This window comes from Dendrobates tinctorius, unplaced genomic scaffold (genome assembly GCF_039654945.1).
Source record: "Dendrobates tinctorius isolate UK_male_01 unplaced genomic scaffold, ASM3965494v1 ptg000396l, whole genome shotgun sequence".
Classification (NCBI taxonomy): Eukaryota; Metazoa; Chordata; class Amphibia; order Anura; family Dendrobatidae; genus Dendrobates; species Dendrobates tinctorius.
In genome coordinates, this window is record NW_027362062.1 from 3,633,112 (window position 1) to 3,660,966 (window position 27,855).

General features: G+C 44.4%; 1 protein-coding gene across 1 annotated transcript; it reads left to right on the forward strand.

Moving 5' to 3' along the window:
• Positions 1-10,637: 10,637 nt before the first annotated feature.
• Positions 10,638-27,422, forward strand: CIMAP2 (ciliary microtubule associated protein 2). Its single transcript, XM_073563696.1, has 10 exons — positions 10,638-10,687; positions 13,120-13,207; positions 18,536-18,706; positions 18,789-18,911; positions 19,513-19,653; positions 19,724-19,867; positions 22,016-22,183; positions 24,390-24,518; positions 26,278-26,408; positions 26,751-27,422. The coding sequence occupies exons 1-10, from the start codon at positions 10,638-10,640 to the stop codon at positions 26,833-26,835; spliced, it is 1,230 nt and encodes a 409-aa protein (XP_073419797.1). The 3' UTR covers positions 26,836-27,422.
• Positions 27,423-27,855: the final 433 nt, after the last annotated feature.

A 27,855-nucleotide genomic window follows, 5' to 3' on the forward strand; every position in this document is an offset into this window, starting at 1 on the left:
GCAGCCGTCCCAGCATATTATCTCCGTAGATGGAAGACCCCTGAAAGATCCCATTCTTGGTATCACCGAAGAGGTGGAGCTTCAAATCGGAGCACTCCACAAGGAGAGAATTGCCTTCTTTGTGTTACCGAATCTTTCTCCACCGTTTCTACTAGGTCTTCCATGGCTGCGCCATCATGAACCTGTCCTGGATTGGCAGTCAGGAGATGTCCTTCCATGGGGTCAGTCTTGTCACAATCACTGCCTCGTACCCGTACGGCCTGGTTCAAGCCCGCGTCCTCCTGCAGCCTTACCCGGGTTACCCGCTGCCTACTGGACCTTCGCAGATGTATTCGACAAGAAGGAGGCCGAAACTCTTCCCCCGCACAGGCCTTTTGATTGTCCCATCGACCTAATCCCCGGATCCACTCCACCTCGAGGTAGGATCTACCCTCTTTCTCCCACTGAGACTCAAGCCATGTCTGATTACATCAAGTAGAATTTGGCTTGAGGGTTTATCCAGAAGTCCTCTTCTCCGGCTGGAGCTGGATTCTTCTTCGTCAAGAAAGATGGATCTCTTCGTCCGTGTATAGACTACCGTGGTCTCAATTTAATAACGGTAAAGAACAGATACCCTCTTCCCTTAATTCCAGAGCTCTTTGATTGTCTTCGAGGTTCCAGGATTTTTACCAAGTTGGATCTCCGTGGGGCTTACAACCTCATCAGGATACAATCTGGGGATGAGTGGAAAACCGCCTTCAACACGCGAGACGGTCACTACGAATATCTGGTGATGCCCTTCGGACTAAGAAATGCGCCAGCCGTCTTCCAGGAGTTTGTCAATGACATATTCCGTGACCTGCTATATGTTTGTGTAGTGGTCTATCTGGACGACATCCTGGTATTTTCTCCCGACTTACCATCTCACAGGAGGAATGTTCGTCTCGTTCTTCAACGTTTGAGAGAGAATCGCCTCTACGCGAAGTTTGAAAAATGTCTGTTTGAACAGAGATCTTTACCCTTTCTTGGCTTTATCATTTCTGATACAAGTCTCGAGATGGATCCAGAGAAGGTCTCCGCCGTGCTTAAGTGGCCCCGACCTGAGGGAATCAAGGCCATACAGCGGTTTCTGGGATTCGCCAATTACTATCGGCAATTTATCCCTCACTTCTCCTCCCTGGTAAGACCACTCACCGCTTTGACTTGTAAAGGTGCCAAACCAAGGGATTGGACTCCTGAGGCCGAGTCGGCTTTCACTTCCCTTAAACAAGCCTTCTCTACTGCCCCGGCTCTTCACAGACCAATGATCAACAAGCAGTTTTTCCTGGAGGTGGACGCCTCGTCATCTGGAGCCAGAGCGATCCTCACGCAGAAACTGTCTACCGGTAAGATGGTGACCTGTGGATTCTTTTCCAAGGCATTCTCGCCCTGCGAACGTAACTACTCAATTGGGGATAGAGAGTTACTGGCAATTAAGTTAGCCTTAGAAGAGTGGCGATATCTGCTTGAAGGCGCAGTTCATACAGTCATCATTTTACACAGATCATAAAAACCTGTCCTACCTCCAGTCAGCTCAAAGACTCAACCCTCGCCAGGCTAGTTGGTCTTTATTTTTTGCTCGTTTCAATTTCTCTCTCCATTTACGCCCTGCAGAGAAGAATATCAAAGCCGATGCGCTTTCCAGGTCATTCCTGTCAGACGACCTTGAAGAGGAGCCTCAGCATATTATTGAACCATCCAAGATGATCACGGTGGCTCCAGTCAGTCTGTCGCAGATCCCGCCCGGTAAGACTCTTGTAATTGAAAGAGACAAGAGGAGAGTTCTACGCTGGGGTCATTCTTCTAAGCTGGCCGGACACGCCGGTCAAAAGAAGACGTTACAACTAATATCTCGATACTAATGGTGGTCCACCTTGCGCCAAGATGTTCTGGACTTCGTTGCAGGCTGTCCCGCCTGTGCTCGTAATAAAACACCCAAGAAACTGCCAGCCGGTCGCCTCCTTCCGCTCCCGGTTCCGTCTGCTCCCAGGCAACACATTGCCATGGACTTCATCACGGATCTGCCAGCATCATCCGGTTGTAGAGTAATCTGGGTTGTTGTTGACCGGTTCTCCAAGATGGGACACTTCACTCCGCTCTCCGGTCTTCCTTCCGCCCCTAAACTCGCAGAACACTTCATTCAGCATGTCCTTCGGCTTCACGGACTTCCACTCCATATTGTCTCTGACAGGGGAGTTCAGTTCATTTCCCGCTTCTGGCGGTCCCTCTGTTAGTTGTTGGATGTCACCCTGGACTTCTCCTCGGCCTATCACCCACAATCTAATAGCCAAGTGGAGAGAGTGAATCAAGTCCTCACAAACTATCTGCGACACTTTGTGAATGGTCACCACAGCGACTGGGCCAACCTGCTACCATGGGCGGAGTTTTCATACAACAATCATGTTGGTGAGTCCTCCCCTAACTCCCCATTTTTCATTGTTTATGGACAGCATCCTAGGATCCCGACTCCACTGCCTCTTGCTTCTGGCAATCCTGCAGCTGAGTCCCTGGCAAAGGACTTCTCAAAGGTCTGGACAGAGACCAGGACCTCTTTGGAGCAGGCATCGGTTCGGACCAAGGAGCATGCGGATAAAAGACGTCTGGATCCGCCACCTTACCAACCCGGAGATAAGGTATGGCTGTCTTCCAGGCACATCCGTCTTAAGGTCCCTTCTTATAAACTGGCTCCTCGTTTCATCGGTCCCTTTGAAGTGCTCCACCGGATCAACGATGTGTGCTATCGTTTGAAGTTGCCAGCCTCCTTACGGATCCATAACTCCTTCCAAGTCTCCCTGCTGAAGCCAGTTCTTCTCGGTCGCTTCACCCAGGATCCAGGTAAATTTCCTTCTCCTGTCAGTTCCGAGGATGTCTATGAAGTGAAGGACATCCTGGCCATGAAGAGAAGAGGGGGCAGGTCGCTCTTTCTGGTTGACTGGAAGGGATATGGTCCTGAGGAGAGATCCTGGGAGCCTGAGGAGAACATTAATGCCCCGATGCTTCTTAGAAAGTTCCTGGCAGGTTTGAAGAAGGGGGGGCATAAGGGGGAGGGTACTGTCATGCCCTCAGCCGCAGGCATGGTCTCTGCTGCGCAGGGAGACCGGCGCCTATCTCGCAGCTCCACTGCTACTACCCACCCTGTCCGTGGCTCCAGACAATCAGCGGCTCCTTTCTCTGCTAAGAACCTGCATCCTCTTGGCAGGTCTCCTGGTTATGCTCTTAGGAGGGGCGCCCCACTTCCTGCACATACTTAAAACAGCAGGGCACCTGTTGTCTATTAGGGCTGTCTGTGCTGTGATGCTCTGTGCATAAAAGGCCTCCTCCCTCAAGAGGGAGTTGCCTGAACAATGTGTTCATTCTGTGGGATCGCTGCCTCCCACTCAGGCCACACTCTGCTTTGCTCTGCGTTCTAAAGGCTATTGCAATATTCTAATATCTCTGTCTCCTCAGAATCCTCTGCTGGCAGTTCCCGCTCCTGGATCCCTCTGGACACTCCAGGTTCCTACCCCAGACTGACCAAGGCTCTCCTCTTGGAATCATCCAGTGACCATCGCAGGCTAGATCAGCCTTTCTGTTTACTCAGACCTTCCAGGACTCTCACCACCTCCTTTATACGGTCTGTATGGGTCGTCCCTCTGGTCCGGGCTTCGCGGCATTAAGGTCATCTGGTGTTGTGATGGGGGAGCCCCTGTATAGGGGTACACCTTGCCCGGTGCTCCACTACGTGGTTCTGTGTCGTGGTCCAGAGGGTTCTTCCCTCAGGCACCTTGGCCATTTGTTTGCTATATTTAATAAACATCTTTAGTTGATTTGAAGCTCTTCTCCTGTCTCTTGTGTATCGGGTATACAGCTACCACTGCACCATCAGTGGTCTAGTGGGTCAACTATACATCTTCACGTCCTGTGGGCGTAACACCTGGGAACACTGTGAGAATAATGTTCTTTGATTTCTCTAGTGCTTTTAATACCATTCAGCCAGGTCTACTGAGAGACAAGCTGGGCCTTGTTGGCGTGGACCTCCAACTCTCCACCTGGATCCTTAACTACCTCACGAACCGACCTCAGTTTGTAAAGGTTCGGGACAGTGTGTCAGACACGGTGATCTGCAATACAGGGGCACCTCAAGGTACAGTTCTTGCCCCTTTTCTCTTCACACTGTACACTACGGATTTTAAGTGCAGCTCATCTAGCTGCTACTTGCAGAAGTATTCTGATGACTCTGCAATAGTAGGACTCATCACAGGAGGAGATGAAAGAGAGTACAGAGATACTAACCAAGCTTTTGTGGAGTGGTGTCAGAGGAACCACCTCCGGTTTAATTCCGGGAAGACCAAGGAATTGGTGGTGGACTTTCGCAAGGGAAAAAATCCACCAGTAGTGATGAACATTCAAGGAAATGACATTGAGATAGTCGACACCTATAAGTACCTTGGTGTGATCCTCAATAATAAGCTTGACTGGGCCCATCACTTGGGTGCAGTGTACAGGAAGGGCCACAGTAGGCTTTATCTGCTCAGAAGGCTGAGAGCCTTCGGAGTTAGGGGGGCACTCCTTGCATCCTTCTTCAACTCTGTTGTGGCATCAGTCATCTTCTTTGGTGTGGCGTGCTGGGGTAGTGGCATATCAACCAGGGACAGGAATAGGTTGGACAAACTGATTAGAAGGGCCAGCTCTGTCCTGGGATGCCCCCTTGATCCAGTTCAGGAAGTAGGCAACAGGAGGATACTGGCCAAGGTGAGCTACATGGTGCAGAATGATTCCCATCCCATGCATGAGACCGTGACAAAGATGTGCACTACTGTCAGTGACCGGCTACTTCATCCTAAATGTGAGAGGGAGCGCTATCGAAAGTCCTTCCTTCCTGCTGCAGTTAGGCTGTATAACCAGCACTGTCCAAAACGGAGAACGACCCAAACAGTGAACTGATAGATCCAAAGTTGTGATAGTCCGGTTATATCTTTTTTTTTCGTATATGTACCTACCTACTGTCAATGTAATGCCTTTATGCATCTGTATCTGTACTTGTTCCTGCCTTACTGCTGTAATGCTCTGAATTTCCCCATGGTGGGACGATTAAAGGATTATCTCGTATACATTCCGCCCTCACTTCTCATACTGTGTCCGCACCCATCCACTCACTCACCATACTGTTTCTGTACCTATCTCCCTTCATACTGTTTACTCATATTTGCCACCCCATCACCACTCTTGCTCCTCATACTGTGTCCTCATATTTCTCCTGCACCCCATATTGTGTCCACACCCATCACCTCCTCACTCACAAAACTGGGTCCTCAAAGCTTCGCTGTCTTCAGCTCCACTGGAGCACTTTCCACCAATGTTGTTTGTGCCTCTGCGGCGCCGGTGAGTGACTTCAGCAGCACAAATACATGAGCTGATCACACTGCTGTCGCCCTGACCCGGCAGTCAGGGCTTCAATTGTACTCGCATCTGAATTGATCACAGGGAGGTGACGCGCTGCACCTATTCTGCGCCGGCTGTCAGTTTGATAGCCAGCTCAAAGAATGGTTTTGCAAATATGAAAAAATATATAAGTTCAGGTCAGCTGGGGACTCCGCGCAGCCTCACTGACTACCGCAGATGTCACTGAGGCTGCGCGGAGTCCCCGGCTGACCGGATGTGAACTGACAGCGTGGGAAAAAGTTCAGAAACTTTCCCACGCTTATTAGTTCATCCCCGGTCAGCCAGGGCGCCTGCGCAAACATGATTTCATTCATTCTGCAGTGGTTTACAGCGGGGCCGGTAGAATTGGCACCGGTCCCTGTTATAAACTAGTTAACCCCTTGTGATGGATTGCAGCAGGAGACCTGACTGAACGGCAGAGAGGCATTGATATTGCTGTTGATCTATTTTCTGTTTTTTTTTTTACAGGACAAGGGATTCTTTTGGATTAACAGAATAATAAATTTGGTCAAAAACTTTGTATGATTGATATCATTAAAAGACTTTAATTAGTGTGAGTGTGTGTGTGTGTGTGTGTGTGTGTGTGTGTCTTTTTTAACCCTTTACTACTATAGGATTAAGAAAACACCAGACAGGCCTAAATGCATCTGCACTAAAACAGGGTGCAGCGGACCCAAGTAAAATGGCAACTGCACAGGTGCAATAATACCAAATGAGACAGCCAGCCTACAATCAGGGATTGGCCGTGTGGCATACCAGTGCAGAAAAAATAAACCAATACCTTACATATATTGATATGTTTTTGTGCACATTATATTTTTTTTCAGGGTGCAGTTGGGCCCAAATGGTTCTGTAAACCGTGGCCTCTGTTCACACGGGATGCAATATAGTTGGCACTGGGCAGCCCCCTATATGGTGTTACTAAGAGGCTGTGAACCAGAAGCTCTGTATTCCCTGTGTGAACACTGTCACATACGGATTATTTTTTCTGCACTGGTGTGCCACATGGCCAATCCCTGATTGTAGGCTGGCTGTCTCATTTGGTATTATTGCACCTATGCAGTTTCCATTTTACTTGGTTCCGCTGCATCCTGTTTTAGTGCAGATGCATTTAGGCCTGTTTGGTGTTTTCCTGATTTTTGTGGAGGATTTTTTCCTCTTTCTGTGGTTTTCATACTATAGGATTAATAATGGATAGGTGTCTTATTGACACCTCTCCATTATTAACCCGGCTTAATGTCAACTTTCAATAGTAAGGTGACATTAACCCATTATTATTAACCCATGAGCCAAGGCAATGTGAATAGAGAGGCTAAGTGCCAGAAAAGGTGCATCTTATAGATGCGCCTTTTCTGGGGTGGCTGGGGCAGATTTTTTTAGCCGGGAGGGGGCAAAAACAATGGTTCCTCTCTAGGCTATTAATATATGCCCTCACTCACTGGCTTTCCCTCTCTGGCAGATAAATTACCGCGGGAGTCCACGCAATTTTTTTCAACTAAATTAACCGTTATTTTAACATCCACATGTCCAAAATTTTACACACGTACTTGAATCTAATTATTAGTCAAAGACATAAAAAACTAAATGAAATGAAATGGTTTACTGTATGTACTGTAAACCATGTGTCATTTCATGTCAGGTTTTGTAATGCTTTTACAGAAGCCGACAATTGATTTAGAGGCTATTATGCTATGTAGAACTCTATGAAATATATATATATATGTCTCAGTGAGAAGTATGTATGTATATATATATATATACTAGCTGAAGAGCCCGGCGCTGCCCGGGCATAGTAACTAACTGTGGTTAGTTATAACAAATTATAATTATCCTCCATCCCATAGTCCCGTGCCCATATACCCATCATACATATCCACAATCCCATAGGCCCGTGCCCATATACCCATCATACATATCCTCCATCCCATAGTCCCGTGCCCATATACCCGTCATACATATCCTCCATCCCATAGTCCCGTGCCCATAGACCCATCACACATCCTCCATCCCATAGTCCCGTGCCCATATACCCATCATACATATCCTCCATCCCATAGTCCCGTGCCCGTATATCCGTCATACATATCCTCCATCCCATAGTCCCGTGCCCATATACCCATGACACATCCTCCATCTCATAGTCAACCATTATGACATCATAATGAGCGGCGGCAGGGCTTGCAACCTATGATGACATCAGCATCGCCATGGCAACCATTGTGACATCATAATGAGGGGCGGGGCTTGATACGCACACACTGTTTCCCCATTATTTAGATAGGGGCATTATGACATCATAATGAGGGGCGGGGCTTGACGCGCACACACTTTTTTCCCCCAGTATGCAGATAGGGGCAAAAATTGTTTGGGGAATTGGAACGCGCGGGGTTAAAATATCGCCTCACAACATAGCTTAGGACGCTCTCGGGGTCCAGACGTGTGACTGTGCCAAATTTTATGGTTGTAGCTGTGACGGTGCGGATGCCTATCCCGGACACACACACACACACACACACATACACACATACATACATACATACTTTGAGCTTTATATATTAGATATATATATACTAGCTGAAGAGCCCGGCGCTGCCCGGGCATAGTAACTAACTGTGGTTAGTTATAGCAAATTATAATTATCCTCCATCCCATAGTCCCGTGCCCATATACCCATCATACATATCCACGATCCCATAGTCGAATGCCCATATACCCATCACACATCCTCCATCCCATAGTCCCATGCCCATATACCCGTCATACATATCCTCCATCCCATAGTCCAGTGCCCATATACCCATCACACATCCTCCATCCCATAGTCCCGTGCCCATATACATATCTGCCATCCCATAGTCCCGTGCCCATATACCCGTCATACATATCCTCCATCCCATAGTCCAGTGTCCATATACCCATCATACATATCCTCCATCCCACAGTCCCGTGCCCATATACATATCCGCCAAACCATAGTCCCGTGCCCATATACCCGTCAAACATATCCTCCATCCCATAGTCCAGTGCCCATATACCCATCACACATCCTCCATCCCACAGTCTTGTGCCCATATACATATCCGCCATCCCATAGTCCCATGCCCACATACCCGTCATACATATCCTCCATCCCATAGTCCAGTGCCCATATACCCATCATACATATTCGCCATCTCATAGTCCCGTGCCCATATACCCATTATACATATCCTCCATCCCATAATCGAGTGCCCATATATCCATCACACATCCTGCATCCCATAGTCCCATGCCCATATACCCATCATACATATTCTCCATCCCATAGTCCCATGCCCATATACCCATCATACATATTCTCCATCCCATAGTCCCATGCCCATATACCCATCATACATATTCTCCATCCCATAGTCCCATGCCCATATACCCATCATACATATCCTCCATCCCATAGTCGAGTGCCCATATACCCATCACACATCCTCCATCCCATAGTCAAGTGCCCATATACCCATCACACATCCTCCATCCCAAAGTCCCATGCCCATATACATATCCGCCATCCCATAGTCCCGTGCCCATATACCCGTCATACATATCCTCCATCCCATAGTCCAGTGCCCATATACCCATCACACATCCTCCATCCCATAGTCCCATGCCCATATACCCGTCATACATATCCTCCATCCCATAGTCTAGTGCCCATATACCCATCACACATCCTCCATCCCATAGTCAACCATTATGACATCATAATGAGCGGCGGCGGGGCTTGCAACCTATGATGACATCAGCGTCGCCATGGCAACCATTGTGAAATCATAATGAGGGGCGGGGCTTGACACGCACACACTGTTTCCCCAGTATGCAAATAGGGGCATTATGACATCATAATGAGGGGCGGGGCTTGACGCGCACACACTTTTTCCCCAGTATGTAGATGGGGCAAAATTGTTTGGTGAATTGGAACGCGCGGGGTTAAAATTTCGCCTCACAACATAGCTTAGGACTCTCTCGGGGTCCAGACGTGTGACTGTGCCAAATTTTATGGCTGTAGCTGCGACGGTGCGGATGCCTATCCCAGACATACACACATACATACACACACACATACATACACACTTTGAGCTTTATATATTAGATTATGTGTCTATATCTATTCTTTCATATGTGTTTTAACCTGACATTGGGATCCATTATATGTTCATTTTGCAAGCCGGCGAGAAAATCTCGGCATATGGATGTCATACGGATCGATGCTTACATGCGCAAAAATCGCATCCTAGCCTTGCCAACGGATGACATAATGACATATGGATCACTGTTCAGGGAACATTTCTGCGTATTACGACCGTAAAATATGGACCGTATTTTTATACATTGTGTCTGACTCCGGCCTTACCAGCAAAGACATTTTTTAATGATTTCATTTTGTTGCTAACCACTGTATGTCAGTAGTCAAATGCACTCAAACAAGTTTCCTACTAGCAACAAGAATGCATGTCTAAGGGCTTGTTCACACGCTGTTTTTTTTTTTTGCTCACGTATCAAGGATTGAAAACGCTGCAGTTTACAGCACCAACAAAATGAATGCGATTTCTGAAATATTGTGCACATGCTGCTTATTTTTTACCTTTGCGTATTTTTAAAATCAGTTTTTGTTTTTTTTTCCCCAATCTGCAGCACGTCCCACTTTGATTTTTGGTGCAGAAAAATCTGCAAATACCCAGGCTGGAGTGACACGTCCGTGTTTTACATCATGAGTACGGACCACAATGGATAGAATGGATGGGGGTCTCCTGAGCCATTGGCATATCTCTTTTATGTGTTTTTTTTATTATTTATTTTCATCATGGTTTCTTGTTGGTGATGTTAGTATCTGCTGGAAAAGAAGTGTCATAATAACAGTAATAATAAAATACTATTATCAATTTTTCCTATAGTGTGAACAGTAAATTCCTCCTCCCCTTAATACCATAATAAAAAGCTCTATTTTTACCCCTATAAAACAGTTACATCAAATCAGATCTGCTGGTGTGAGAACCCTGCGCGGTCCCTTTAAGAAAATAGAACTCGGAGCAAGAAGCAAACATTCCAGGAACCAGTTCCACCGCTCGATCTTGCCGGCGATTGGCTGCATTCTGCTGTCACGTGACAGGCAGTATTTATAACTATGACAAGCGTCTGCGTTGCTATAGTGACCAGGGCACAGAATGGCTGCGAAGAAGTTTAGAGGTGCTCCTTTTGGCTGCCAGAGTGCCAGGTACAATGTCCTCCTCTCCTGGGAGACCAGAGACTTGTTGTCTCCACTTTAGCCAGCAATGCCTGGAGCTGCTGCTGGAAGATCGGACAGATCGATGTGTATGGTCTTCCTTTAAGCAGTATTTTCGGTGCAATGTGCAGGTTTTGTTTTGTGTTTTTTTTTTTTTTTTTTTTTCTTTATTGCATGTTCATCTTCAGAGTTAATCCAAACAATATATATAATAATTTCAGCTTTTTTTTCTCATCAGCATGGCAGGCATTTTTGATTATGTATGTTTATTATTTTTTTTTATAATTGTTAGTCCAATCTTTATTTGTGTGTACATTGGCCTCAGTGGCATCCAGAAAAGTATCCAAAGGATGGTAACTTTACATGACCAAAACATTTAGGCAACTTGCTGAAAGGGAAAAAAACAACAGCCACATTGCAGACATGTTGTAATACAACCATAGTTGCACGCTGCTTACATTGCGGTCTCTTTACGTGTAACCATTGTAGTTCATTGAAAGACCAGTGAATCTATATGTTTTAATTATAAAATCTGCCTCTCCAAAACCGAAAAAATACACACTTTAATCCACATGCAACTGAGACTGAAGTGCTCTGGGCGTGATCGGAGCACTTACTGATGCTCTGCATCTAACCCCTGTCTGTGTCTATCTTCTTTTGCTTGACTGACAGATCAGTAGGCTCGGGAAGTGCTCCAATCACACCCAGAGCACTGCAGCCTCATTTGCATATGAACTTAAAAAGCTACTTTTTGGTCATTGAGCAGCAGATAATATAGGGTTACATACTGGTTAATCCTTCAACAAACTACATGACAGGCAGTTTATGACGGGGAGGGATGGGGTTGGCCGTCATGATAAATTCCCTTAATCCATTACATAATTGCCATTCCAGGAATCTCTAAAGTTACGGTACATTTTTCAGGGTTTATTAAACATATCGTGAATTTTTCATGATGAGACGTATGATTTTCGCAAGACAAAATAATAGACACATTTTATTTTTCAGCATTTTTATAAATGCTTATAAAAAAAACCCCACTAAGGATTTAAATGTTTTTGATCTTTTTTTTTTTTTATGTAGGTTTGCTATAACATGCTTTTTCTCTGGCATTTTTTTAAGTTCTGTAAAAGAAGCCAGAAAAATCTATACTAAGGATATGCTGCTTGAAAAATAAAAAAATTTAAAAAAAATGCCACTGACCCTAAAATGCCAGAGACATCACAAACCATAAAGGTCTGGTATATATACATTCTGGTTAAAAGAAAAAAAGTATTAAAAATGCAATGAAAAAATGTCCCCAAAAGTGTGATATGCAAATCACCTCTTCAGAGAGGAAGAGGACTTGAACTCTATAGCGCCACCTGTTGGAAGCAGTAATCCTACAAGTCATTATCAACCCTTTAATGAGTCTTGCAATATGATTTAAGATTAAAACCAAATCATAGTCTCAGTTTGCTGACACGGTGTTTTGGGGTATTGCCCCTCATCAGTGCAAGGTATGAGGTTTGATTTGGCTAAGTGAGAGGCACAGCAAGTGAGTGAAACCAGCTATGCAGACATACAGTTTCTTAGCGATTTGTGTCCTGGTTTATGGTTCTTTGTTAAATCTCTTGTTTATTGAGTTTTGTACTTTAAATTACAGAAGGTACAATAATCATATACAATAAGTACCGTTAGCACTATAAGTACCTTTAAGGGTATAGACAAGCCAAACATTAAATGTTCATATTTAAAGAAATATGATATACAACTAGTAAAAGTATAAAGAAGAAGCATTACATTACATCGTACCACTTCAAGATCCTCTTTTTCATATTGACATGACCCTTCTGTGTTTCTATTAATATTAATACTAGTATCCATATATTTGTTCTTGTTTTTGTGAACCACATAATTGGATAAGCATATCTAGTATATTTGCTATTAGTAAGCTTATAGAATAGAATAAGTATTGAACTTCTCGTGTAATCTAGACGAGCGGGTCCAGAAATACCTATCTTACCTATATTTGATAGTATAGAAACAATATATATATATAAGAAAGGAAGGAAAAAGAAGAAAAAAGGTTGGTATAAGAAAAGTTAGAATTGACAAAATAAGGAGAAAAGAGAAAATTGGAGGAATAAGGGAAGGGGGAAGAGAAAGGGGGGACGAAAAGAGAGAGTGGATGGGGGCAAGGGGAAATCACACACCACCCTTTAACCTGTGTGGCTTCAAATGAACAACCTCTGGAAGTTAGGGGAATTACGGAATACAATCCATTCACACCAAGTCACATTGAATTTTGGTTTATGGTTCTTGACCTTTTTGTGAACTCGCACCTAAGTTACTATATCCTTGATTGGAAGGTAATTGCAGAGCACAATCGCATCTTATTTTACTGCTATAGATGTCTTTGTATCCCGCACTTTATCTTGCAGATTTGATGTGTCTGCAGTTTATCCTGAATTGAAGAAGCCTGGCACATACACACAAGTATCATATTGCAAGAGGGCAACCTCAGAGCTAGTGAGTAAAAGATGCCAGAAGCCATTGGGCAATAAAAGGCCATAATTAAACAGCCTTTGTTACTTCACACAAACATTGCATAAATCAATAGTACAAGCAAATATAACAAACTGTCCTATGTGTATCTCTCTGCCTGTTCTCTAAGGGTATATTTCCACATAGCACATTCATTGCGCTTTGGACGGAGCGGAAACCCCGCTCCGCCCAAAGCGCCGCCCCCTTTTGTACACGCAGTGAAACCGCATGTGTTCATTGAACACATGCAGAATCACTGCATCGTATACATAGAGTAGGCTATTTCCCTTGCGGAGATGCTCAAGTAAACAGACATGCTGCGGTCTAAAAAGACTTGTCGCATGTCCGGTTTCGCAGGTGTGTCACTTGCATATTAGGATGCATAGTGGAGACGGGATTTCATAAAATCCCCTCCACTATGCTGTAACATCTGGATGCTGCGGATTAAATGCTGCGGCTGTACGCAGCGTTCAATCTGCAGCTATTCCAGATGTATTCCGGACCGTGGAAACTCACCCTAAGGCTGAGTTCACACGTGGCGTTTTTTCGCGTTTCCATGGCGGTTTTAACTGCGCGATTTTTCCCGCGAAAACGCGAGAAATAAGCATGCCTATGGGATTCCGCAATGCTGTGCTAATGCTGCGGTTTTCACCGCGGCGGAATCGCTTCGCGGTAAAAAACGCAGCATGCTCATTAATTTGCGGAATCGCGGCGATCCCGCACCCATAGGAATGCATTGTTCCGCTTACTTCCCGCATGTGGCTGTGCACACCATACGGAAAATAAGCAGAACATTTGCGGATGGTACCCAGGATCCGGAGGAGAGGAGACTGTCTTCCGGGCTGTGGGTACCATATCCCTGTAAAAAATAGAATTTAAAATAAAAAATATTATTATTCTTACCTTCTGGCGTCCCGCGCAGCATTCCCGCCTCTCTCCACGCTCCCGGTCCCAGTAAGCCTTTGCGAAAATGCCCACGATGGTGTCCGTTCTCGCGGGATCGCGAAGTCTCGCGGTCATTCACACGACGTCATCGCGAATAACTGCGAGACATCACGATCCCGCGAGAACGGACGTCATCGCGGGCATTTTCGCAAAGGATTACTGGGAACGGATGCGCAGGATGTCAGAAGGTAAGAATAACACCATTTTTTATTTTTGTTTACATTCTATCTTTTACTACTGATGCCGCATAGGCAGCCTCAGTAGTAAAAAGTTGGTCACACTTGTCAAACACTATGTTTGACGAGTGTGACCAACCTGTCAGTCAGTTCTCCAAGCGATGCTTCAGATCGCTTGGAAAACGCTAGCATTCTGCAAGCTAATTACGCTTGCAAAATGCTAGTTTTTCCGCGGGAAAATCGCGGGAATTTAAAATGCGATTTTCCCGCGGAATGGAATTCCGGAATTCTTGCGGTAATTTCTGCAAAAGTTCCGGTACGTGTGCACATAGCCTAAGGCCGGGGTCACACTAACCGATGCAAAATACGGTCTGTATTTTACATGCGTAATACGGAGAAATATCCCCTAAATACTGCTCCGTGTGTCATCCGTAATCAAGGTGTGGTCGCGTATTTTGCAAATGTAAGCATCCGCATGTAATCCGTACGGCATCCGTATGCTGAGATTTTCTCGCCGGCTTGCAAAATGGACATATAATGGAGCCCTATGACAGGTTTTCTAACACAAACGAAAGAATAGATATAGACACATAGAAAACATATATATATATATATACACATGTCATTGAGACCAACATATATATATATTTGCATATATATTTAAATATATGTATATTTCATAGAGTTCTTCATAGCAGAATAGTCGCTAATTCAATTGCCGGCTTCTGTCAAATCATTCCCCAATCCGTCATGAAATGACACATGGTTTACATTCAGTAAACCATTTCATTTCATGTTTTTTTATATGTCTTTCATTAGTAATTAGATGAGGGTTGATGTGTAAAATTTGGGAGGTGTAGGTGTTAATTTAAGGGGTTAAATCGTTGTAAAAAAAATGTGTGGGCTCCCGCGGTAATTTGTCAACCAGAGAGGTAAAGCAGGTGAGTGAGGGCAGATTTTAATAGCCATGAGAGGGACCATTGTTTTTGCCCCCCCCGCTACAAAAATCTGCCCCCAGACACCCCAGAAATGGCGCATCTATAAGATGAGCCAATTCTGGCACTTATCCTCCCTATTCCTATTGCCCTGTAGCGGTGGCGAATGGGTTAATATAACAAAGAGTTAATGTCACCTTACAATCGAATGGTGACATTAACCCTTTGTTATATTAACCCGTTCGCCACCTCTACAGGGCAATGGGAATAGAGAGGATAAGTGCCAGAATTGGCACATCTTATAGATGCGCCATTTCTGGGGTGTCTGGGGGCAGATTTTTGTAGCCGGGGGGGGGCCAAAAACAATGGTCCCTCTCATGGCTATTAAAATCTGCCCTCACTCACCTGCTTTACCCCTTTGGTTGACAAATTACCGCGGGAGCCCACGCATTTTTTTTACAACGAATTAGCCCCTTAAATTAACACCTACACCACCCAAATTTTACACATAAACCCTCATCTAATTACTAATGAAAGACATATAAAAAAACATGAAATGAAATGGTTTACGGGTTGGAGAATGATTTGACAGAAGCCGGCAATTGAATTAAGCGGCTATTCTGCTATGAAGAACTCCATGTAATATAAATATATATCTCAATGACATGTGTGTATATATATATATATATATATATATATACACTCACTGGCCACTTTATTAGGTACACCATGCTAGTAACGGGTTGGACCCCCTTTTGCCTTCAGAACTGCCTCAATTCTTCGTGGCAGAGATTCAACAAGGTGCTGGAAGCATTCCTCAGAGATTTTGGACCATATTGACATGATGGCATCACACAGTTGGCGCAGATTTGTCGGCTGCACATCCCTGATGCGAATCTCCCGTTCCACCACATCCCAAAGATGCTCTATTGGATTGAGATCTGGTGACTGAGGAGGCCATTTGAGTACAGTGAACTCATTGTCATGTTCAAGAAACCAATCTGAGATGATTCGAGCTTTATGACATGGCGCATTATCCTGCTGAAAGTAGCCATCAGATGTTGGGTACATTGTGGTCATAAAGGGATGGACATGGTCAGCAACAATACTCAGGTAGGCTGTGGCGTTGCAACGATGCTCAATTGGTACCAAGGGGCCCAAAGAGTGCCAAGAAAAAATTCCCCACACCATGACACCACCACCACCAGCCTGAACCGTTGATACAAGGCTGGATGGATCCATGCTTTCATGTTGTTTACGCCAAATTCTGACCCTACCATCCGAATGTCGCAGCAGAAATCGAGACTCATCAGACCAGGCAACGTTTTTCCAATCTTCTACTGTCCAATTTCGATGAGCTTGTGCAAATTGTAGCCTCAGTTTCCTGTTCTTAGCTGAGAGGAGTGGTACCCAGTGTGGTCTTCTGCTGCTGTAGCCCATCTGCCTCAAAGTTCGACGCACTGTGCGTTCAGAGATGCTCTTCTGCCTACCTTGGTTGTAACGGGTGGCAATTTGAGTCACTGTTGCCTTTCTATCAGCTCGAACCAGTATGCCCATTCTCCTCTGACCTCTGGCATCAACAAGGCATTTCCGCCCACAGAACTGCCGCTCACTGGATTTTTTTTCTTTTTCGGACCATTCTCTGTAAACCCTAGAGATGGTTGTGCGTGAAAATCCCAGTAGATCAGCAGTTTCTGAAATACTCAGACCAGCCCTTCTGGCACCAACAATCATGCCACGTTCAAAGGCACTCAAATCACCTTTCTTCCCCATACTGATGCTCGGTTTGAACTGCAGGAGATTGTCTTGACCATGTCTACATGCCTAAATGCACTGAGTTGCCGCCATGTGATTAGCTGACTAGAAATTAACTCTTAACACACAGTTGGACAGGTGTACCTAATAAAGTGGCCAGTGAGTGTATATATATATATGTATATATGTATTCTATGTGTATATATCTATTCTGTCGTTTCTTTATTAAACCTGTCAGTGTGATTTTACTGTATCGCGCACTGAATTGTCGGCTTTTCTAAAGGACACCAGGTGCGTATTTCTCGCAAGTCACATGTGTGGTCCGTGTGTAATGTGTATTTTTAACGCATCTATAGACTTGCATTGGCGTACTACAGGCGTAGTACGCTGACAATCGCAGCATGCTGTGATTGGCACGGACCGTAGAATACGGACGAGAAATATACGGCTGATGGGAGCAAAACCATAGAGAATCATTTGTCCGTGTGTAATGCGTGGTTTTAACGCCTCTCACTCATCCGTATTTCACTCTAGTGTGACGCCGGCCTAACTCTGCTCCTCTTCCCTCCATTCATTTCAAAAAGCAGCTGTAACCTGATCTCTCAGTGAATTGGCAGTGAGTCTTACTTTCACCAAGACCAATTTTAGCTGTACCTTCAGGCCACGGTCACACACTCAGTATTTGGTCAGAAATTTACATCACTATTCGTAAGTAAAAATCACGAGTGGAACAATCAGAGGAAAAGTATAATAGACACACGTCACACTTCTGCATCCTTGTTTTGGCTTACAAATACTGAGTGAATGATAAGTTTAGGCGAGCAGGGGGAGGGGGGTTGGGAGGAAGTGATTCATAAGTGGAGAAAGAAGTATATTTCGCTGATCATATATATATATATACAGAACAGTTTATTAGAAAAATACATATCACACAGATTGTGTTCACCAGCTGCAGTTTGTTTTTTAATTTATTTTTTTTTAAAGCAAACGGTGTTTTACTCACCCTTTCTTGGTCCGGCACTGATTCTCCACTGCTGCTCCGGATGTCTGTTACTGTCTGCAGCATTGACATCAAGTCAACAGCACTGCAGCCAATCAGTGAGCACAGTGGCTCTCAGCACTTTTTTGTGCCATCAACTCAGTCAGAGCCACTAAGCTGAGTGATTGACTGCAGCGCTGTCTACGTGATATGTCTAAGCTATGTTATTGCTGCAGACAATAACAATCACTGGGAGCAGTGGCGGAGACACTGCTGGACCTGGTGAAAGTGAGTAAAGCACACACATATATTTTTTTTTAAAAAACAAACTGCAGCCTAGGTGACAGGGTTTTTTTTTAAAACCAGAAAGCTGCTCTAGCTTTTAATGTGGTCGTGTGGATCGGAACTCTGTCTTAAGTTTTGCTCTGTGGAGGACCATACGGTTACAGCATAACATTCAAAATTGACTAAGGTCCATGTTATCAGCTTGTTGAGTTTGGAATGTCACCATAATCTAATCCAGGGAAGACGCTTGGGTCCAGGATCATATGAAGCAGCACCGGGCGATTTCAGTCCATCAGTTCTCCAGAGAAATGCGTCGGCGCCTGGATGGAAACGAGCCGAAGAAACGGAAAGGCTGACGGAGATGCCTCACGTTCTTTACAAGGAAGCCTGGAAGAGGAACCGCTTGTTGGTGAGGGATGAAGGTGACATGTTACATTCTGCACAACTTTAATAACTGGTCTGACATCTTGGATATAACTTAATTTCTATAGAAACAAAACATGGGACCCGGGCGATACAATACGAAGTCATTTGTGGAATTGCTGGAGGAGAAGCCAAGTAGTGTACGTGGCGTGTGCAACACCAGAGACGTGCGATTCAAGGAAGATAAAAGGGTAAAGCGTTTTGCAATATTTTGTATCTCAGTCTGTTTCCACATGCAAGACGGCTGCTTTGCGTAAGTGATTTTATACGCTAGATCCATGTAGATTCCAAATGCTCTGGCTGCAAATCTGCATGTGTAACTTGATAAATGCACAAGAGAATGAACATGCTGCAGATTAAGAAATCCACATTTGCTCATTTTTCTCTATGGGACACATGGATGAGATTTGTAGCGTTTCATCCACTTGCCCCGTACTGTAATATTTCCTGCGCAAATCTGCAAGTAAAATCCATATTGAATTCATCACAACTGAATTCACCAAAATTATATCAAGTATGGTTGCTTTAGACAATCTCCTGATTATCCATACACTAATCGTCCATAGGCTGGATTATAAAGTGATGGCATATCCCAACGATATTCCATCATTTTCTGAGATGAGAATAAACATAAAAATAAAATCAGTTTATATCTTAGCATTAAGTAACCCTTTGTGTAGAAGGGAAATGTCTTTTATAGTCATTTTATGCATTTGCCTCTTTGTGTGTATATACTGTACTTTAATCATTATACAGGTAACCAAATTGGCCACTTCTCTCCCCTCCATGCAGGATTGTTACCCAGGACCTGGATCTTATGGAAAAAAAGAAAACTGTTCTGCATTAATAGAGGAGAGGACTTCAAAGTCTGCAAATTCCAAAGGCGTCATGGACAGCGAGACGAGTCGATGTGGCACAGCAGCAGACAGCAATGTGAGTGACCGTGTACCGAGAGGGACCGGTAGTAATTCTCATATTTCTTCATGTTAATCTCATTTTACAGGGATGTGACCTAGGGCCAGGAACTTACAACATCAAGAGCTCCACGGATGAAACGTTTAATCACGTTGTGGGAAAGAGAGGTCCGTATGACTTATTCACCGGATCAAGATCAGGGCCCATCCTATATGGACACTTTGCTACACCTGTAAGTAGGGTCACATATATAAAGCTTGAAAGTTAAATCTTTGGGGCATATCTTTAGTAATAAATCCCTCCTGCATGCTACTGAAGCCAACAAATAGTACATCAGGCGGAAACCTCTTCAGGAATCATCATTCTTTTTTCTTTTCTTTTTATTTATGGAGCTTTTTCTTAACAGGTTTTGGAAGATTTTGCTTCACCAAAGCATTCTTTGCAGATTTTTGACTTGACAGTCATTAGTGTAAAGAGGTTTATATTAGTATTTACTTTTAAAAAATTACATGATCCAATCCAGAAACTGCTGTTAAAAAAGTGTGAAGTGTGACCATAGCTTTAGGGTATATACACACAACATCTCAATACCTACGGTGGCACGGCCCAGGTTTTCCTAAGCCAGTGTTCTTTTTTTCCTCTCGTGGCTTTGCTGGCAATTTTGTCATTGTTTTTTTTTTACGGCAGCTCCTGCTGGTGATTTCATAGCAAAGAGGATAGAACACGTTCTTTTATTTCATGTTACTTTTTCATGGTTTTTGAACCCTAAGGCCGCGTTCACACGTTCAGGTTTTTTCGAGTTTTCGCAGCAGTTTTTACAGCGCGATTTTGCCGCGAAAATGCAAAAAAACAGCATCCCATGCATTCCTATGGGATTCCACAATGCTGTGCTAATGCTACGGATTGTCCCGCGGCGGAATCGCATCGCGGAAAAATCCACAGCATGCTCATTAATTTGTGAAATCGCGGCGATTCCGTCCACATAGGAATGCATTGTTCTGCTTACTTTCCGCATGTGGCTGTGCCCACCATGCGAAAAGTAAGCAGAACATGTGCAGATGGTACCCACGGTCCGGAGGAGAGGAGACTGTCCTCCGGGCTGTGGGTACCATATCCCTGTAAAAAATAGAATTAAAATAAAAAAATCGGGTTATATTCACCTTCCGGTGTCCCGCGCAGCGTCCCCAGGCTGCAGCTCCCGTTCCCAGTAATGCATTGCGATGACCTTTGCTGACGTCGCGTCTCGCAATGCTGTAGCGGTCTCGCGAGACTGCGACGTCATCAATGGTCATTGCCGCAATGCCTCACTGGGAACGGGAGCATCGCTGAGGTCTGGGGACGCTGCGCGGGACGTCGGAAGGTGAATATAACCCGATTTTTTTATTTTTTTTATTATTTTTAACATTAGATCTTTTTGCCACTGATGCTGCATAGGCAGCCTCAATAGTAAAAAGTTGGTCACACTAGTCAAACACTATGCTTGACAAGTGTGACCAACCTGTCAATCAGTTCTCCAAGAGATGCTACAGATCGCTTGGAAAACGCCAAGTTACGCCTGCAAAACGCTAGTTTTTCTGCGGGAAAATCGCGGGAATTTAAAATGCGATTTTCCTGCGGAACGGAATTCTGGAATTCTCGCGGTAACTTCCGCGGGAATTCCACTACGTATGAACTTAGCCTAAAGAAGTGACCAAAGACTGAACATGGGCACAGCAATGTCATTTTTATATTGCTGTGCATTGTTCCCTTTTTTGCAGCACTTTTACAAGCAGATTTTTATATTGCTGCTCATTATGCGCCTTATTTTGCGGTGCATTTACAAGTAGATTTTACATTGCTGTGCATTAAGTTGCAGTACTTTTATAAGAAGACTTCAGGCAGAATCTGTCTGGAAAAGACATCATATGGCCATGCCTTAAGGCGTTTTTTGAAGAATTTTTTTAAGAATGAACCTTCTTCAAAATGTTGCTCAAAACACTTGGAAAACTCTGCTTATTCATTCATTTTCTGAAGAGTTTTTAAAAAATGCTTACTTCTTTGAAGCAAATCCTTATGGAATAGACTGCAAATTAGGCACTGTGAAAGCAAAAGGCTGTAAGTAAAACAAAAAAAAACACTTTAGGAAAAAAAACGCTTTTGAAACTCTTCAAAACTTCTTCAAGAAACACTGCTGGAAGAAACGTGTCATTTCTGAACACCTTACAGCAGTCTTAATGAAGATCTTGCTATCATACGATGTGCTGAATTAATTAAGAGAAACATTCCACTTTATGAATTTGTTGCATCTTCTTAGTGGCATGCGACTCGCCAGAAATGCTACTCCAGTTCATAACTCCAGTGCTTTTAGTGGTAAAGTACCTTTTTTTTTATGTACATACAGAAAAATTACAAGTCGGAGCCCGGACAATATAAAGTCAAATCATTTATTGAAGAACTGGAAAACGAGCAGAAAAAGAAACACGGAAAATTTGGGAAAATTGCTCAGTATCCAAAAGTTCCAACTGAGAGAATATTCTGCAGCTCATTGACTCACTGGTCCCGGCCCATTGTAAGTATCTTAGATGGAGCAAGAAATATTGCAAATGATAAATCTCTCCTGACAATATCTAGCCTTATCTATTGCGGAAAAAAAATCCTGAGAACTGAGTTGTCAAATGCGCTCTTGTAATTAAGAAGTCGTCGCCCGTGTGCTGTACTTGGCCTTCTCTAGCTGTCCCATAAATGAATGGAGCAGTGGTATTTGACTGCCTCTTTCTCAGGATTGCTGGGAAGTTTTCCACGGGCAGGTGTCTGAAGTTAGGACTCTAGTCCTACTCTGCCGTGATCTCTTTTTACGTCTGCTGACACATAGTGAGGTGACTACAAATGTTAAGTACCAACCTGATTGGGTCACCTTGTCACGGTGGCCTTTGTTTTTTTTTATACAATCAATATTAACTAAGTCCCCTATGTTATTTACATGTACTATTACTATTTATTTACTTATTATGGGTCGCCCTCCCAGGGCTGTGGGGTACTCGGTACCGGGCCCGATGAGCTTCAATGGGAGATGTCACGGCAGCTGGGACCCGGCCCGTGGCCTTGGGTGCCCATTTTAAAAAGGGGAAATGTTCAGTGTGCTTCTGATGGTGACAGTTTATGAGTAGATGATTCGTGACGCTACCTGTGGTGTTCGGCAATGAAGATGTTAAGCCGACGCTGCAGACAGATCCTCTGGGACAGATGGTGTGGTGCAGCAATGATGTTATAGCCCTCCACAGGCAGGGCTGTAGTCCCAGGGCAGTGTAGGTGAAGTGACACGTAGATGGTGTAGTGTCAGGCGCAGGGGATGTAGCAGTGCTGGGCAGGTTGACGCAGGAATAAGTGGAGGACACCAGGGCATGTAGCTCCAAAGCTTTACTCACAGTCTGTTGTGGTACAAAGGCCCTCATCCGTGCCGTGTCCTCCGGGTCAGGAGCTCAGCCAACTTCCAGGCAAGATGAAGTACTCCTCTCCAACACTCCGCCAACATATGTGCCTTTTCTGAACGTCTCCCTTCTTGCGCCTATAGTGAAGTACCCTCAGTGCTGAGTTACACTGGGGTTCCTCCTGTCTGATGTTCTTAGAATTCTACTTGTACGGCAGACAGCTGTAGCCTGCTTCGGGGACTCCTTACTACCTAGTCCCGGCTCACTCACGTTGCTGTTGTGCCCCCAAGTCTTGTGTGGGAATAAAGTGGTGACAACTTCTATTCCTCCGGTGTCTGCTGCAGGACCATTAGTATCCATACAACCTCGGGGACCGGACCCCGGCCTTGCGCTGTGAACTTGGGAAGGGTTCTCTCTTCTAACCCTAATCCTTAGTCCTCCTTTTCTCCTTACGTTCCGTACAAATCCTTCTTTCTTATGGAGAGTTAGGCTTTCTATAATGTCTCTTTCCTGTGCCAGCAGACCCAGGTCACTGAGGTCAGCTGCAGCACTTCTTTCATCCATCCCACTCCGGGGATCTCCTCTCTCAGACTCCTCTGACTGACTGACTTAGTCCTAATAATCTCCCGCTCTTTTGAGTGAAAACTAAACTCCACCCGCCTCCCAGCACATTTTGTGTTCCAAGCAGGGAGCCACCAAAGGTGCTTTGCTACACTCTAAGCAGGGAGCCACCCGTGGTTGCTTGCTACACTACTTTGTGGTGTGGGGGTGCAGGTTTTGGAGTGTGGTCAGGTGTCTCCACCTTACCTGGATTATGGAGTACCACACCTCAGGAGGAGGTGCAGTACCTGTGTGGTGACTGAACCCTCAGGGGCGCCACAATTACATGGTGTTTGCTCATTTTTTTTAAATTTTTTTTTTAATCTTGGGTTCTGTTTGTTAAATGGCCACAGTGTAATGCTCATCTGTGCATTGCTCTTATACCAGAAAAACTCAAAAGAAAGGAAACAATACTCATGCATAGGTCATCAATGTGATTACTTGGTGACAGAAATTAAAACATATGTAAAAGTTAGCTACTAATGTGAGGGCATGTGCAGGCCGGACGATAATATGGCGACCCATCGGTAAAAATACATAAAGATGAAAGAGCGAAGAGAAACCAGAAAAAAGGCCAATAATATTTAGGTGAAAATAAGAGTTTTATTGATCAAGAAATTGGTACATAGAGAAAATTCCCCAGAATTTCCTAAGGAATCTAAATATTTACTAACATGTCATGAGAACCCCACACATTTACCACAATGTACTGGTTCTGCCCATTATATTTGTTATATTTTATTATAGGACTCTCCAGGGCCCGGCTCCTATGAAGCAAAACCACTCTTTGCCTCTGTACGGAAATCTTCAGCGCCCTTCCTAACGTCTGCTAAGAGGTTTGAGAGGAAGTCATGCAGGCTCCTTTTTGGAAGCAGTGTAAGTGAGCTATCCTGTGCATTTGTTGGCCTCTTAAAATCATGATTATATGTACAGTCATGGCCAAAAGTGTTGGCACCCTTGGAATTGTTCCAGAAAATGAAGTATAAGGTGCACTGGACCACAAGACGCACCCCAAATTTTCGGGATGAAATTAGGAAAAATATATTTTTCTAATGTTAAAATGGGGGTCAGCCTTATAGTCCGAATTTAGCTTACAGGGGGAGTGGCGGCAATGGAACGGGGTCACGGAAGGCAGGGTCGCTGCTGCAGGAAGCCGGCAGTAGGAGTTGGGCGATGCTGCAGGCCCTGGGCTGGGAGAAGGGGATGTCACGTCAGTTTGAAGTGTCGGGCCCTGGGCTTCAAGAAAATGTCGGCGGTGAGGCAGGAGTGGAGTCCTTACTGTGAACATTGATTTCCCGGCAGTGGGCTCCAGGAAAATGGCCGTCAGAGGCCCGCAGTATCGCCCCATGCCTGTTACCACCGGCTTCATGCAGCAAGGACCCTGCCTCCTGAGACACTGCTCCACCGCTGCCTGCTCCACCACTGCCGCCCCCCCTCGGTAAGGTACATTTGGACTAGAAGAAGCACCCCCATGTTCCTCCCAAAATTGGGGGGGGGGGGGGGAGTGCTTCTTATAGCCCGCAAAATACGGTATTTCTCCCAGAAAATTATTTCAATTACACGTTTTGTTATACACGTATATTTCCTTTGTGTGTATTGGAACAACATCCCCCCCAAAAAACAGAAAAAAAGCAAATTGAACATAATTTCACACAAAACCCAAAATGGGCCAGACAAAATTGTTGGCACCTTCCAAAATTGTGAGTAAACAACTAAACAACTTTGTTTCAAGCATGTGATGCTTGTTCAACTCACCTGTGTTCAGTCTTACAGGCAATGCTTTATGGGAAATGGTATGCAAATTAATTCTCAATTTTTGGAGAGAGGTAGCTACTAGTGATGGGCGAGTAGCATCGTTGCTCGGGTGTCCTCCGAGTAGTTTGGCGTGCTCGGAGATTTAGTTTTCGCTGTCTCAGCTCCATGATTTGTGACTTGTAGACAGGCTGAATAAATGTGGGAATTCCCTAACAAACAGGCATTCCACACATGTATTCAAGCTGTCTAGCAGTCGCAAATCGTGCAGCTCAGACGACGAAAACTAAATCTCCGAGCACGCCAAAATACTCAGAGACTACCCGAGCAACGAGTATACTCGCTCATCACAGTAGCTACCCTATAAACCATTATCCTACCTAATAAAAGTTTTCAAGCATAGGGTTAATTTTTTTCCGCTTTTGTGCATTGACAATTTGTACCTTTTATGGGGATTTTTTTTTTGCCTTCTACTAAATTAATAGGAAGAAACAAAATTCTTAATTTACTTTCTTTTATCAACATCCTCTTCCCTCTACTCGTTAGAACTACCAAGTGTAATTTGTCAACGGGGCTTTACCCATTGTAAATTTATGCTGTTGGATTAATGTTCTTACTCCTGCATTTGGAGAAGACAGAAATGGTTTATTAACGCTTCTGTCTTATTTTTCACCAGGCTACATAGCGCTAAGTGAGCGTTACGTAGAGAATAGTAGCTTTGTCAGTGCCGCTGCTTCCTTAGGACCTGACGATCACGATTGCTGGGTGTCTGCAGAGAGAAACATTGGCTGTCACTTGACTGCTTGAAATTGCAGGAGTGACTAATCATTATTATTTTTTTTATAAATTCTCTAAACATTTATTACTCCTTTTCACCTTGCAGAACACAGTTGGCGTAGGACGATATAATATAGACAAACCAGCACGTGGCAAAACAGCAACTTGCTTCCGAACGTCATTTCTATCAAAAACGGGGCGATATTTATCAAATTTTGAAAGGGATAAAGTTCTACAGTAAGTACAAAATGGTTATAGCCATCACTATAAAAGTAGTCAAATGTAGAATTTAGAATCGATGCTCTGCACTGCTTATTATTAGCTTCTTTACTTACAGACATCACACTCCCTTGAATTACTGAAGTCCTTTACTTCCTCCCTGCTAAGGGAAACAATATGGGGAAGAAAAAAAAAACGTCTTTCTACTTGAATAGCCCTTTAAGCAAGCAATCTCTGCAAAGTCTTTATGTGTATATGCCATTACATATAACCTTATAATTGATGGGGTTCCAACCTGGGAGATCCCAATTCTTCTTACATGAATGACCGCATTTTAAAATTTCTATTTTTTCTTTCTAGGGAACGTATTCAAAAGTCCCACACTCCTTCGTCTGCTAAAAAGTTATCAGAGTCTGACTCCACAGCTCCGCTTCGTTCAGCGTGATGACCGTCGTAGCTGAAGATATTAAAAATAATGACTGACGGATGTGCAGGGTTTTATTATTGTTTGAAACTAATGTGATATGGACACAAACGATAATATATTAACATGACTCCTATGCAAAATCTGAATCCATGTATAGAAATAGCATGTTACATGTAATTTTATAGGGTGTGTCCAGTACTACGATAGGTCATCAACATCAGATTGGTGGGGTTCTCGTAGATACAGCTTCCCTGCTTGGCAGGAAAACTGCCAAAGCTCCTTACAGTATAGCCGTCGTTCCCAGGTACTGCAGCTCAGCTTTTATTGAAGTCAATGGGAGCTGAGCTGCAGTACCATAAATTGAGAAGTCACAGTATACAGACCGGTTGTTTTCTGGCTCTGTACACTGCGCACTTCAGACAGCTGTGGGACCTGCTACCACCTGATCGGATACCCAATATCGTAGTCCTTGACACCCCCTTAATATCAGTAACTGAAATGATTTGCTGTGAATATGTGAGTTTGATATAATTGTCAGATAATATATAAGATATTTTCCAGTATTTTAGACTGGAATTAAAGCTTTTATTTTTTCTTATTTTAAATCAATCCTCTGCATCTCCAACGCAGACAATCTAGTGGTCCCAGAGATCTTCATCAACTTCCCAACAGGGCTATTGTCATGTGCATCTGGGTCGCCCTCCCAGGGCTGTGGGGTACTCGGTACCGGGCCGGTATCATCGGGATCTGTCACAGCAGCGGGGACCCGGTCCGTGGCCCTGGGCGCCCAAGTAATGGGGGAATGTAATGGTTTTAATAAATAGTTTGTGACGCCACCTGTGGTGTTCGGCAAGTAAGATGTTAGGCCGACGCTGCATGCAGATACTCTGGGGCTGGAGGTGTGTTGCAGCCAAGATGGTGAAGCTCCCCACAGGTGGAGCTATAGCTCCAAGGCAGTGTAGATGTGGTGGAAGAGGAGAGGCACAAGCGGTGTAGAAGCTGGTACCCAGATGTAGCGGGGTTGGATGCGTTGTCACA